General features: G+C 36.3%; 1 protein-coding gene across 7 annotated transcripts in view; it reads left to right on the top strand.

The window, feature by feature from the left end:
* SATB1 (SATB homeobox 1) overlaps positions 1-13,872 on the top strand; it is a 102,721-nt gene that overhangs the window by 45,292 nt on the left and 43,557 nt on the right. For all 7 annotated transcript variants that reach the window (XM_036266572.1, XM_036266573.1, XM_036266566.1 and 4 more), the window contains 3 exons: positions 2,937-3,048; positions 5,369-5,823; positions 13,356-13,568. In XM_036266572.1, coding sequence (XP_036122465.1) covers positions 2,937-3,048; positions 5,369-5,823; positions 13,356-13,568 — 780 coding nt within the window. The remainder of the gene's footprint in view (positions 1-2,936; positions 3,049-5,368; positions 5,824-13,355; positions 13,569-13,872) is intronic.

Here is a 13,872-nt window from a genome sequence, read left to right as displayed (position 1 = left end):
AACTTAGTGTGATCTTTTTAAGCCCACATCTCCTCTTGACTGACAAGAATCCCAAGCCTCTCTCGTTGAAAACATGGATCTTGGCGTACCCTTTGTACATCCCTTCCACCCATGAAAATATCATCAATCCTGACTCTCTGTCATCTGTATTATCAAAACAGTAGGTGTTTCTTTAGGATTTTCCAGATTGAAGATTACAACATGGTATATGATCTTTCAAATGCTGGGGGCCCTGTAAGACTTGAAATCTCTTTCCTCCCTTGAAACTCACTAGTCTAGTCAGATTCCATGCATGAATCATTCAATAAGGATTTTACCAGAAGAACAAGAAAAACGGCATCTTGCAGTGACTACATGTGAAATTTTTACTGCATATTATTCCAATAAAAATGGAAGTGACCCCCAAGTTACCTGAATTGTTGACTATTTCCCAGCCCCCAAAAGCACAGAAAAATAGAGAATCTAAAAAGTTGCTTTGGGATACATCATAGCCTGTGGACTAGACTTTTGATTTATGTCTTGCTTAGGCTAATGTTTACATTAATCAGAGTTCCCTAAACGCATACCACGAGATAGAGTAGGAAGCATCTAGAAAGTCACTTAAGGACAGAGCCCTACCAATTTAGGGTTAAACAAAGGCAGGGGAAGCTTTGATGCTCATGCACATATGGGTCTTATTTTTCACATATGGATAATAATGAACTACATAGCACTATTACATATGGACTCTCATTGTATAAAAATATTTCAGACTTTTTTTCACACACTATGTATTCTTTCTTTTTTTCTGCCATGTATATTTTTTCACTTGATATACTGAATCACATTAAATTGAAATGATCTGTTTACATATCTTTCTTTCTAATAGTTTGTAAATTTCCTATAGGCAGAGGTTCTGTCTTGTCACCCCTAGTACCAGCCAGGCACATAGTAGGTGTGCAACAAAGAGCAAATTTCACATATAGAACTATTGGCAAACTAATGTTGACTGGATCGTTGTCAAAAACCTCAGGAAAACTTAGATCTTCCAAATATTTCTGAAAATTAAGACATAAGCTGCATCTAAAATTTATATGTACTATTATATTAACATTTAAGACATTGCCAAAATGTCTAGGTATAAGAGTAATAATTTTTTAAAAATTGAACCAAAGTGGAAGAACATCAACCATCATCCATTTTCAGAATCACCATTATCCATCAGCGATCTCAGTAGTTTTATTAGTGTCTGACTTTATTGATCCATTATTACGATAGAGTAAGGGTGATTGAAGCTGACGGATTGTTAACTGGATCAGGTAATCTTCTGGCTCTGGTTCTGGCAACCTTGCTAAGTATCTTTTTGTACTCGGGACTTAGGGAGGCTCTTAGTAAAATTGCAAGCTACTAGATTAATGGCAGGGCATCATGAGCCCATTAAGAGTGTCTTTTTAGAGAAATAAAATGAGAAAAGGACTATAAAGTAGAAAGTGTCAAAAAAAAAAAAAAAGGATGTCACAATTCTTCTTAAGAAAGATAGCCATGTTTTACATCCATAATGCAACTCGAGCTTATCCTTCACTGTGAATTCTTCAAAGATCCCCAAGATTTGCATATTACAGGAATGTGTTCCTATCACGAAATTAACACTGGTAATGGATGTTAGGAGAGTCAATAATAACCAAAAGAGCTTTAAATTAGAAGTAGCTTAAAGAAGATAATTACATAAAAATACTTTTGTTCCCAAACTGGCTTTTCTGGTCGTTCACTGCCCCCAAACAATGCTGCCCTCTGTAAACGGTGTCACCATCGACCAACCGAAGTCTGGAATGGTTGTTCTCCTGTTTCTCCACATGGGGGGGGAGGTTGGTGCTGCAGAGTCTTAATTATTCCTAAGACATACTTGGAAATTAATTTAGCTGCTACTAGAGAATATGGCTGTTATGGTTCAAAATAACTGTGTTATTAAAATTACCATAACTAAAATTTTCTGGGAGGAAAACACTTTTCTTTGTTGAAAATGAGTTTAAAAAACAAACCTCCTACTAATACGTCAAAATCACTGTTATTTTTGTCTTTCTTTTTCTGTGTTTAACTGTTGACTGTTTTCAGGATGAAGACAAGTGACAGAATAGGTCATTTTCTTTTTCGTGGTATCTGAGAAATTTAGTAAGCATGAAATGTATATATATAAATTTTTTATAGTTAGTTTGAAATTCAAAACTCAAGCTTTACTGTAAATGAAGCTAGCAGTAAAATTGTAGAATGTTTTTTCTTCTGATAGAGGATCTCTGAATAGTTTCTTTTCTCTTTAAATGTGGCCAGTCAGCCTTTGAACAGTGTTAAGGCAGTTAATGTGTCTTCAGTTGAAAACCAGATAATAGAATTGGAAAGTGCAAGGGTTTTTTTCCAAATTTTAGCACATACCCAAAGACCCTGGGGATCTTGGTAAAATGCAGGTACTGATTGACTAGGTCTGGGGTGGGGCTAAAGATTATGCATTTCTAATGAGCTTCTAGGTGATGCCAATATTGCTGGTCCCTGGGTCATACCTTGAGAAGCAAGGATGTAGAGTAGTTACTAAAACTCAAAGTAGCATTTATTTATGAACAGTCATAAAGTCATCTTCACATAATTGGATTTATTGGGATCAGTGTTTGTCAGCCTAGGAATAGATGACATTGATGGAGGTTCCATAAATACTGGAGCTAAGCCTGTAGGTTTGATAAACTTCATCCAGGTCTCAGTGGGCGGTTGCTTTCTACTTAAATAAGCATTTGATGGTCTACTTAATAAATTTAAAAGTTAAGGCTTTAGGTTAAGTGTGAAACAAAAATGTATCGGTACTCAATTGATTAAAAAAAAAATAAAATACAGTTTCCACAATTGAAATTGTTCTGTGTGCCATCTTGTACCACTATGTATTACAAATGTCCCCCCCTCTCCTCTTCACGCAGAGTATGATTTCTTCCATTGTGAACAGCACTTACTATGCAAATGTCTCAGCAGCAAAATGTCAAGAATTTGGAAGGTGGTACAAACATTTCAAGAAGACAAAAGATATGATGGGTAAGCAAAAACTGTTGCAGTGGTGGCTGCATACCATTATGTGTCATTTGGGGGTTTATCAAAGTCACATCTAAAGCCAGGTCTTTTGATTGCCCAATTAGAGATCAATTTAGAATGTTTCTTTGAGGGTGGGGAGTGGGTATGAGTATACTGAGATAATTAAATTCAATAAATGTTTGTGTTTAAATCAGCCAAACTGACTTGGTTGTCAGACATGCAGGAAATCGAGGCATGCGGAGGGGAGCTGTCATTTTTTAACATCTCAGTGAAGAACTAACCAGGCCTTGAATAACTAATATTAGCTGTGATTTCTCTCAGAGATAACTCATGCTTTAATGTTTTTTGTTTTTGTTCAAGAGAAAGAGAAAGTGCCTATTTTTGCACCCAATTTTTAAGGAAATTAAATTCTATTCCTAGTTTTCACAGTTGAGATCAAGTGATTTTTATATACCTAATCTCCAGCCCTGCATATAGGTGCTTTGGTGAACATACTGCTTTACCATCCATACCAGAAAATTCATTGCATCATTTCTGAACTTTTAATTCCAATATAGCATCCTATCTGAACATAAAACTTTAGGTCAATATTTGTTACTAAGGAAATACATTAAAATTATCTGCAGTGTAAAATGACAGATAAAAGTTGTGTGTTGTACCTAAGCACTTAGATTATGACATTTTCTCCCTACTGAGTTTGTTAGTTTGCCAAAGCAAACGCTGTGATTAAGGTTAATGTTTTAGTTTCTATTACTGCTTTCTTTCACATACTTGTACCCTCCAAATAATATATTTTAAGATAGTTTAGGAATGGGATAGTTAATGCGCATGGCATTATGCCCTGTTTTATATCTGTTTCCATTTTACTTCTGTTACATTCATTTAATAACAACTACTATTCCTAAAGATTTTAAGAGAAAAGAGAACCTGAATTCTGAGCATGTTTTAGCTTTTAATATTTGAAGCAAAACCATCCATCTACCCAAACAGATTCTTTGCCTTTTATAGCTTAGAGCTATAATGAAGACAATGCATCATTTTTGGAATAATTGCTTGAATTACTTACTATTCCCTGTGAATGGCCCACTTGGGCTGATATCACTGGTAGAAATGGAAGGTTTCTTCCCCAATTCTTAGTTATATTTGGTATATATCAGTGATTATAGAAGTGATAAGTTTCTCTAAATATAAAACCTGGATATTTAATGAAAGGAGAAATGATGATTAAAATCCAGCCAGGGTCTATACATGGGAAGTATGGTGTACTATTTGGAAAAACTCACTTATTTCCATATAGCATCATACTCAGCTTTTCCAGTCCAGAGCATCAGACCAGTCTCCTCCTTGCAGCAGCAAAGCATTTGACACACTTTGAGCTGACTGTCAGCCAATGCACATGAGAGATCTAGCCAAGGGAGAAGCATTCATCTTGGGTAGGTGGTAATAAATTGCAAAGTCATGACAGTATCGCCATTGTACCAGAACAACTCCCCGCCCCTTCCTTGAAAGATTGTCTTCAGCATCTGGTGATAGCCATAGCTTCTTCAAGAAACATTTGGGTCTTAGCAACACTGGGTAGACTGGCTTGCAATACAATAAATCATTTGCCTCATTCTAAGAAATATTTGCAGCTATACCTGCTGCCCTTGATGGTTAATATTAAATAAAGCAAACTGTATAAGATACTCAGCCCAGTGTTCAGAATGCACTCAGTTATTATTATCATTATGACCACTTTCATTATTTATTATATTGATTACTTCTTTATATTTGTGTCTGGGTAAGAATTGAACGTTGACTACATTTAGGTCATCTTTTTTCTTTCAAACCTTTTGCCTAGAGTAAGAACAGTTAATATATATTATGAGAAAATACCTGTGTATTTCTTTTCTGTTTAGTTGCATGTGGTGTCTTTTCTTAGCTCAGCTTGTTTTGTCTAGTTACTATTAAGCAAATGGCATCCTTCTAGAAGCTCTCTTAAAGTAAACATTGCTCATAAGCCTTCTTGGGGTAATGAGAATGAATAATAGTTTGACCCCAAAACTAGTTATATAGAGTTTGAAAATAATTGATTTCATGCTGTAAGTCTAAACCACATTATACAATTAGATCAGAAGTATTGTCCCACCTCTAAAGTTTGTGGAATTGTGCAGACCAGGAAAGTAAAAACACAGCAGATTGACTTCTGTCTTGACATTTTCTTATTTTAATTGGATCTTTGATATACCCTGTGCCTGCAGTCTCTACTTATGAAATGATCAGAAATGCTTATCAATACCCATCCTTGTTGACTTAACATGATTTTACTTTTTATTCATTTTAGTTGAAATGGATAGTCTTTCTGAACTATCCCAGCAAGGTGCCAACCATGTCAACTTTGGCCAGCAGCCCGTCCCAGGGAACACAGCCGAGCAGCCTCCATCCCCCGCACAGCTCTCCCATGGCAGCCAGCCCTCTGTCCGGACCCCTCTTCCGAATCTGCACCCTGGGCTTGTGTCAACGCCCATCAGTCCTCAGTTGGTCAACCAGCAGCTGGTGATGGCTCAGCTGCTGAACCAGCAGTATGCAGTGAATAGACTTTTAGCCCAGCAGTCCTTAAACCAACAATACTTGAACCACCCGCCCCCTGTCAGTAGATCTATGAATAAGCCTTTGGAGCAACAGGTTTCAACCAACACAGAGGTGTCTTCCGAAATCTACCAGTGGGTACGCGATGAACTGAAACGAGCAGGAATCTCCCAGGCAGTATTTGCACGTGTGGCTTTTAACAGAACTCAGGTCAGTTTCGTTTTATTTGTTAACAGTTCTCCTGTCTTTCCTTTTCTCTCGTCAGTTTCATCTATGCTAGTGTTTAGTCTTTTCCGTTGTACTAGCATTTTATCCTCTTCGTGTGATCACATTATCTGTTCCTGGTGGTGCCCAGATTTAATTGTTCCTTTCTTTACCATAAACCTTCTCTTCCAAGAGGCTATGTATAGCTTGATCCTGACTTGGGGGCCTTGAAAGAATAAATAATATGAAAAATATTCAAACAGGGAATATGTGTGCTTTTACATGGTGGAATCATAGACAGTAGTAGCAGGTTGAGAAAAGTTCCGTGACTTGGTCAAGGCCACTGGTGGGACTCCAGGCTTCTAGGCTCTGAGCTTTCCCGTATTACCACTCAGAGCAAACCTGAATATATAAATAACTATGTCCTATTGAAGTTCCTCTACAACTTAAAAAAAATCTTGGGTCTCAATAGCAATTTTTGCCATTTAATTCTAAGTAGCCATTTAGAAAAGAAATATATAACGTATTAGCAAAAAGTGTTTCTTAGCTTTGTCCTCTCCCCTTTTCGCATTGTTGTTCATGTTCTTCCCAGCCTCAGGAAGTGGCCCTTGGGGTAGGTTTGGTTTGCAGGCCTCAGTCTGCATATACCCGTGTCCACACCTTTGTCCTCCTGGGCAGATTCCTGTGAAGATGTGAGATACCATCATGGAAGAAGCTTCAGAAAGAGGGGAGGAAGGGTAATGAGAGACAGGAGCCCTAGTAAGAGAAGAAGTCCTAAGCAAATCGATTCTATTAAACTGTGAAGGAGAGGATTTTTAATTTCTTATTTTGGAAACTAGTATGATTATATATATATAAAATAAACATATATATGTGTGCATGTGTTTAGTTTTGGCCCAGGCACACCAAAAAAAAAACAACCCAGAAGAACATGTACCTCTGATTAGAATGAGGACATTATGTCCTTTCAGCTCTCGTTTTACCAGTGTTCTTTCTTTTATCAATTTTTTGAGGGGCCTGACTCATGCTTTCCTCTCATATATAAGTTATTTTGTTTATTACACGATTATAAGAATAAATTCTGGTACAAAAATAATCTAGTATTAATTCCTTGTTGGCAGAGTTTCCATACCTAGGAGAGTCCCAGCTGTGACTTATTTTTGGCCTGCCCTAACCGGATTTGAAGTTAGGAGGCCTGACAAAGCCTTCAACTCTGTTTGTTTTCAGTGCCTTTATCTGTTTTTTTGTACATCATGTGTCTGTTTTTAAAAAGGTGATTGCAGAAGGTTATGTCTCAGGTTAAAATTGTATGGTTTTACCTAGTTTTATATTTTTACAATTTGAAAAATGTGTTTTTTATCAGCTGATCAATTTAATTTGACACCTATATTCAGTAGGGGGGGTAATTATTTTAAAAAATGAAATACATGAATAAATGAATCCTAAGTCAGCCATCTCGCTAGATGCTGCTTCTGCCAGCATTCTTTTATTTTTGTCAGTAGCAGTAACTAACTGCTCGTGGTTCTCAGTACTGGGCAAACAATAGCAGATAGGGTTGCTGAATTAAATTGAAAGCCCACAGACAAAGACAACAGTGACATAGACACAAACGACACACAGATCCACTGATAAGCATGTTAAACATCGAGCAAATTGTTATTTCTTCAAGCACTGGGGAACGTGTGTCTCCTATGGTAAAGAATGGCAAGAGAGTCCAGCTAACGGAGGCGAGGGTCAAGTCACCATCCCTCTGTACAGGTCTTCTTGTCTTGGGTTCTGATGTCCCGGCCATTTCTCTGAAGAGCCGGCCATGAGTTCTGCCTTTGGTTCTTACATTGCAGATTCCACAAATATCTGTAGGATCTGTTACTGGAAGAAAGGTAGAATTCTCTCTGTATGTCATATCAATCCCTCTGAAAAGATAGTCATCTCTGTGGCTAACATAAAAAACAGGGGCTTTATTTTTCTGAGAGTGAGAGGAGAATGAAAATCTGGTACAGCTTGATACCAATCTCTCTTTATTAATAATAGCCAATTTAGAAAAAGGCATTACCAAAATATTCTTTGGGGCTGTGGATGTTAGAGGGGTTGGTATTATACCTTTACATCAGTAATTGGTACTCCTTCGTCGAAGTGGATGTTGGGCCAAATTTGAAGCTGTCTGCTTTAACAGAGTAATTTTCTATGCACGTCGAAGTGTTCACTTTTTGGGAATGAGCTTTTGAAACACGCAAGCAAGCATGCATGTATTTTTGGTGTCATACTTGAAAACCATCACACACATGCATGCGCGTGCACACAGCTGCATTTATCTTATTGATTATACTTTCATATGAATGTATGTAGTGTGTTTATTTCAAAGTGTATGCATTTCAATAAAAGCAGGTGCAGAGTGAGGGTGTATGGTGTGAGTGTGGAGTACGAAAATACACATGCTAATGCATATGTATAGACAAGGAGCTCTGCAGAGTTAAATCACACATCACACATTGTGTGCCCTTATTACAATGTGCAATTCCAACTCCAGGTTTAAAAAATTAGTGTAAAATATGTACGTGCAAATGCAAAGTTATATAACATGATCATATAAAGACATCGGTACCCTGTACACAGTGTGTTAAAACATTAATATAATAGATAATGCTGCTATGACTTGAGGAAATTTTAGTCATTGACAGCTCTGTATAACTTTAAAATCCTGAATATCATGTTTTAACTCTTAATTGGAGAATTTTCTCATCATCTTAATTGGGTCTCCTAAATTAAATCATACCCCTCTCTTAAGACATTCACACATGACTATTTTTTTTAAAGTCTACCTTTCTGAAAATTGATGGTGAAATTTATATAATTACTTATTTTAAGGACTTTTTCCCCTTTTGAATTAATGGGCATATGTTCTTTAATTGCTACTGAAGACACCAGCTTTTAGCATATGCCATTCATTCAGTTTTTCCTACTTGATGTCTTTTTAATGGAAACCTGTGGCTAAAAATAATTGCCAAAGCTTCTAGATTTATACTTTATAGTTCACTTCTCTGTATTATTGCCATTTAAAGGTTGCGAAAGAAGCAAATATAGTCTTTAGTGCCTTTTTAAAAATAAAACCCAGAGTTTCACTCTGATCCCATCCTGTGGCTTTTTTCCCCTTTTTTCTTCTTCCTCCTGTTGTCTTTGGCACACTTTATTTTCCAGTAAAATAAAGAATGAAGATGGATTATTCAAAACTGATAACAGTAATGGACCATCATGTCATGTTTTATTGAATTTGAGTTCTGTAAATTATGTGGTGGAGAGAAATTTGCCTGCTTAAGTATAAGAGAGATTGCTACTTTGTTTCTATAATTCTTCACAGTGTAATTTAAGGAAAGTCCACTATCCATATCACTATTGAATAAAAGGTAAAAAGGTGCTATTACCCCAACGTGACAGCTCTCGTTTAGCCTCCCCAAATGATAGACATAAATGTGTCTGCTTATAACTTAACTTGGCATAAGTCCAGTGTAGTAGGTGGAGTTTGAAAATGGTCTTTCACCTGGACTTGTGATTAAAAATTCACCAAACCACAGAGGCAGGTAGCCTTGAAGAATATTCTACATATTTTCTTTTTAGTAGGGAGGTTTTATCAAATCACATTTTCCTTCTGAGGGCTTTGAAGTTTCATGAACCTGATAAAATCTGTTTGAATCAGTGATTATGTTCAAAGAGGAGACAAACGGGAGGCCAGACGGGCTTTTTGTTCAGATTGGCAGTCCCTTTCGCTTATCTGCTGTTTTAAGAAAATTCATAATTACCCTTTGGAAGTACTGATAATATTTATTGAAGGTTTTTTCTTTCTTTTACAATTACTAATGAATTTTACTTGTAAACTCTTTTTGGAATATAAAAAGGGTTTAGAATTTCATTATTAAGTTCACTCTTTAATTGAAAAAACTAGAATTCCCACTTAACCACCACATAATGACAATGCAGAACCATTTATGTTTTCATACATGAAGAACATATCAAATTATTTGAAGATGTGAAGTCCCAATGAAAAGCAGCTTCTCATTTCCAATAAAAGTAATATTCATGAGGTGCAGGTAACTTACTACATAACATATAAATTCTCAGGTTCTTTTCAGAAACAGGAATGGCTAATGATGTTTAATTTTCTTCAACAGATTTAGTGAGCACATTGGTCCACAGTATTGATGATATATTTTAGTCCTGGTGTTTAGGCAAATTACCTGAGATATTAAATAAGGTACCTGACATAATTTTTAGTATGAAGAAGAATTTTTGGTAAGAGGTCCCTCTTACTGTCCTCCATGGAGGATTACTACAAGTGACCTTGACCTAACTTGTCAAGTCTAAACTAGTTTCAGCTATGGGAAAATGGGAAATATGGACCTCATACCTCTTGAATTCATACATTCAGCGATTTAAGTAACAACAACGTGAACAGGACCAAAACATTCATTCCCACAGTCGAATTCTAATACCAGTCACTTTGCATCCAGAATTCCTCTCAAATGACATGAATGTTTTTTTTTGTAATTAACACATTCTAATCAAAACATTTTCTAACAATATTTGCAAGCATATCCACCAGGGGGCACTCCCCTCATTGAAAGCCTGGGCCAAAAAAAAACTTGGTTTCTAAAACACCTGAGATGTCTGTCTACACTGGTTGCTTTAGTTCTGAGTGTTCCAGGGTTCGAAATATTGCTTTAGACCTTCAGCATGTTACAAAAAGAAAAACTGCACTTGCTCTAAGCAAATAATTAAGTGGAAATAAAATGTTTTGCCCCTGAAACACTTTACCTGCTCAAATGGGAAGTCATGTCAACATCAAACTATGGGTAGAGAAATTTTGAAATTCTCTCCCTGGTGACCTGCTATTCTTTGCTCTAGCCGAACAAGAATGTCTTAATCTTTTGTCAGTCGTACTTGGTAGAGAATGTTTATTTATTTATATATATATATATATATATATATATATATATATATATATATTAGGTATTTGGTTTCCTCACTATAGTTCTCTGCTGTCAGGGGAAACCTTTTTAATAGAAAGAGATAATGTTATTTTATTTGAGATTTATGAATGTCTAATTTCAAATTTCCCAATCCTCAATATTTATAGGATCCCTTTTGACCTAATCTATTTTTTTAAAATTACTGAACACTTAGTATAGATAAACATCTTATAAAGCACCACAATAACTTTTCATTGAAGGCTGACCTTGAGTAAATTAATAATTACCAATAATCACCATTAGAATTTACCCATGGGTAGCATATCTTGTTCCTAAGTTTCTGTGATCCATTTGCAATTTTTTCCTTTTGTGGTCTGAATACACTTAATTTATCCACTTAGTAAATATTTATCCAACACTTATATAGCAGACATTGTGCTGGGATAATAAAAATGAATATTGGAATATTATACTCAAGGAATTTATAACATTTTATTTATTATACTGTATATTTCTGTCTCTCTTATTTCTGTTATAGTTGACATGTATTATTACTTTGCCAAGCACATATTTTAATACATAACATTTGGTAGGAAAGAGTGGAGAGCATGGATTATTTTTTTTACATTTTTTTTTTGAGACCTGTATTTTTCAGTTTCAGTGTGACGCATCAGCACAGCCAATCTAATTAGTTGGCCTTGTGCAAATTAAATAGCTGGATGATTGACTGCCTGTTTGACTGAATTTTAGTTAAATTGACTGGATGCTTTGCTCTTGTATAAACTCAGTTGCAACATTACTTGTCAGTATTATGAATGAAAGGGACGCATTTCCTTCAATCTTCAGTTACGTGTCTTATGGTGAAACTAAAGATTTTAGGTCCAGTTTCCAGACTTCGGTTGCATAGACCAAGCGAGAGGTTAAAATTTGCTCTTAAACTTGATGAGCCTGTTGAAGATTCTTTTATATCAGCAGCCTATGAACCATTTTTAAAGTGGACAGTGCTTTTGTACTGTCTGCACCTGTTTTGTTATATTTGGGCAGTATGGGACATTATCCCTGAGGAACAAAAAAACAAGGTTTGTACTTCTAGGAAACCACAAAAAATCTCAAATATTATTATCTTGGGCATATTTGTACGTGACCTTGACCACTCCTTCCCCAAATGTATACCTTTTCACCCTTTCTGCAAAGCTGTTGGAAAGTGACACTTGCCAAAATTACCAAAAAATCAGGAGATCTTGACAACATTTTATTCGGAGCTTTCTGTGTTAAATTGATATTCTGGCTAAATGTAAAAAGCAAATGTGCCTTGATACTCCAGGCATTATTTCATGTACACGATGAAGAGGTAAGAGCTGCTCAGCCCCTATCAAATGGACAGAAAAATTTTCTTTTTGATTTTATATAATTCCTTAAACAAAACTGGGGAAAACCGCCCATTTTTTAAAACATTCTTCCAAAAATTAAAAAAAAAAAAAAAAGTGCTCTATTATTTGGAGAGAGAGACACCTTAAAGGAGTTTACTAATGTTTTGTAAATTTCTTCTATTAGAAATAAATATTTTTATTCCTGAAGAAATTTGACAATTACAGAATTGGACAATACTCTTTTCCTTGGTATGCTGTCTTGGAATTTTGAAATGTGGAAAGGGTGTATGTTATTTCATATTTAATCGATGGTTTCTGAAGTTCAAAATCTCAGCCTGTTACCAAGAGGTCTAGTGTACAAGGTAGTATTTAGGGTCATTGGGGCTGTTCATGCCTCAAATGATAACTATAAAGAATCATTTATCATTGACTCTAGTAATTTTAAAATTAAGGAATACCTTAAAACATTGCCTGTGAAAACGTAGTCTAAATAAATCTTAGATGGTGCATTCGTAACATTTTTTTTATCCTCGCCCGAGGACATGCTTAGAGAGAGAAAGGGAGAGAGAGAGAAACATCAATTGGTTGCTTTCCGTAGGTGCCCCAGCTGGGGACCAAACCTGCAACCCAGGTGCGTGCCTTGACCAGGAACCGAACTGGCAACCTTTTGGTGCACAGGACAGCACTCAATCAACTGAGCCACTCTGGCCAGTCTGTAACATTCTTTTTTCTAATACGTTGTAGTTCATTTTCTTGTAAATTTTTTTTTTTATAAGTTCTATTTCTTCTGAAATAGCTTTGTATCTTTACATTTCGGGCTGTTGGCATTCCACTGTCTTTGTCTGGGCAGCTTGAGAACTATACAGCTCAGTGCTGTTGTATTATGAACATTTCATTTATTCTTAACTTCGCTCAATCGTCTCTCTGTGAAAGATTTCATGGCAAGTTAAGCTACTCAAAGGAAGGAGACCAATTAGGCAGTTTCAGTGTATGTTATATGTAAAGCAGATGCTTAATAAAATTAAGAATACAATTGAGGCTCTCTTCTCTACCACTTCAATTGTAACTAATATATTCCTATGTAGAATTAATGCTTCTGACTGTTCATTTTCTAAAGAGAGTGGAGAAGAAAGGGGAAGGATCACCGCTGGCCGGGCCGAGCACCGGAGCAAGCTCTCACTCACCCTGTGGCTTTCGTTCCCTGCAGGGCTTGCTTTCAGAAATTCTCCGAAAGGAGGAGGACCCCAAGACTGCATCCCAGTCTTTGCTGGTAAACCTTCGGGCTATGCAGAATTTCTTGCAGTTACCAGAAGCCGAAAGAGATCGAATTTACCAGGACGAAAGGGAAAGGAGCTTGAACGCTGCCTCGGCCATGGGTCCTGCCCCACTGATAAGCACACCGCCCAGCCGCCCTCCCCAGGTGAAGTCAACCTTTCCTCCTTACCCTTCTTCTTTGGCTTTTTAAAAATATGTCTGTTGAAGAATCTCCAGAAATGAGAAACACAGATGCACTAATTTTTTAAAAAAACAAAAACAAAAATGTATAGAGTTGCTTAGGGAGAATTTGGTTCCAAATCACTAATGATGGTATCAAAACAATAAGCTACGTATCAGGGGAAAGAAAATTGTTTTGCATTGCTTCTTTGGGGTTCTTTGGGGGTGAAAGGTAGTCTTTAAATAGGATATTTGTTTCTACTACTAGTAAAGAAGTATTTTAAACTCAA

Source organism: Molossus molossus, unplaced genomic scaffold (assembly GCF_014108415.1).
Source record: "Molossus molossus isolate mMolMol1 unplaced genomic scaffold, mMolMol1.p scaffold_m16_p_18, whole genome shotgun sequence".
NCBI lineage: Eukaryota > Metazoa > Chordata > Mammalia > Chiroptera > Molossidae > Molossus > Molossus molossus.
The sequence above is the reverse complement of the archived record's forward strand: the minus strand, read 5'-3'. Positions and strand labels throughout refer to the sequence as shown.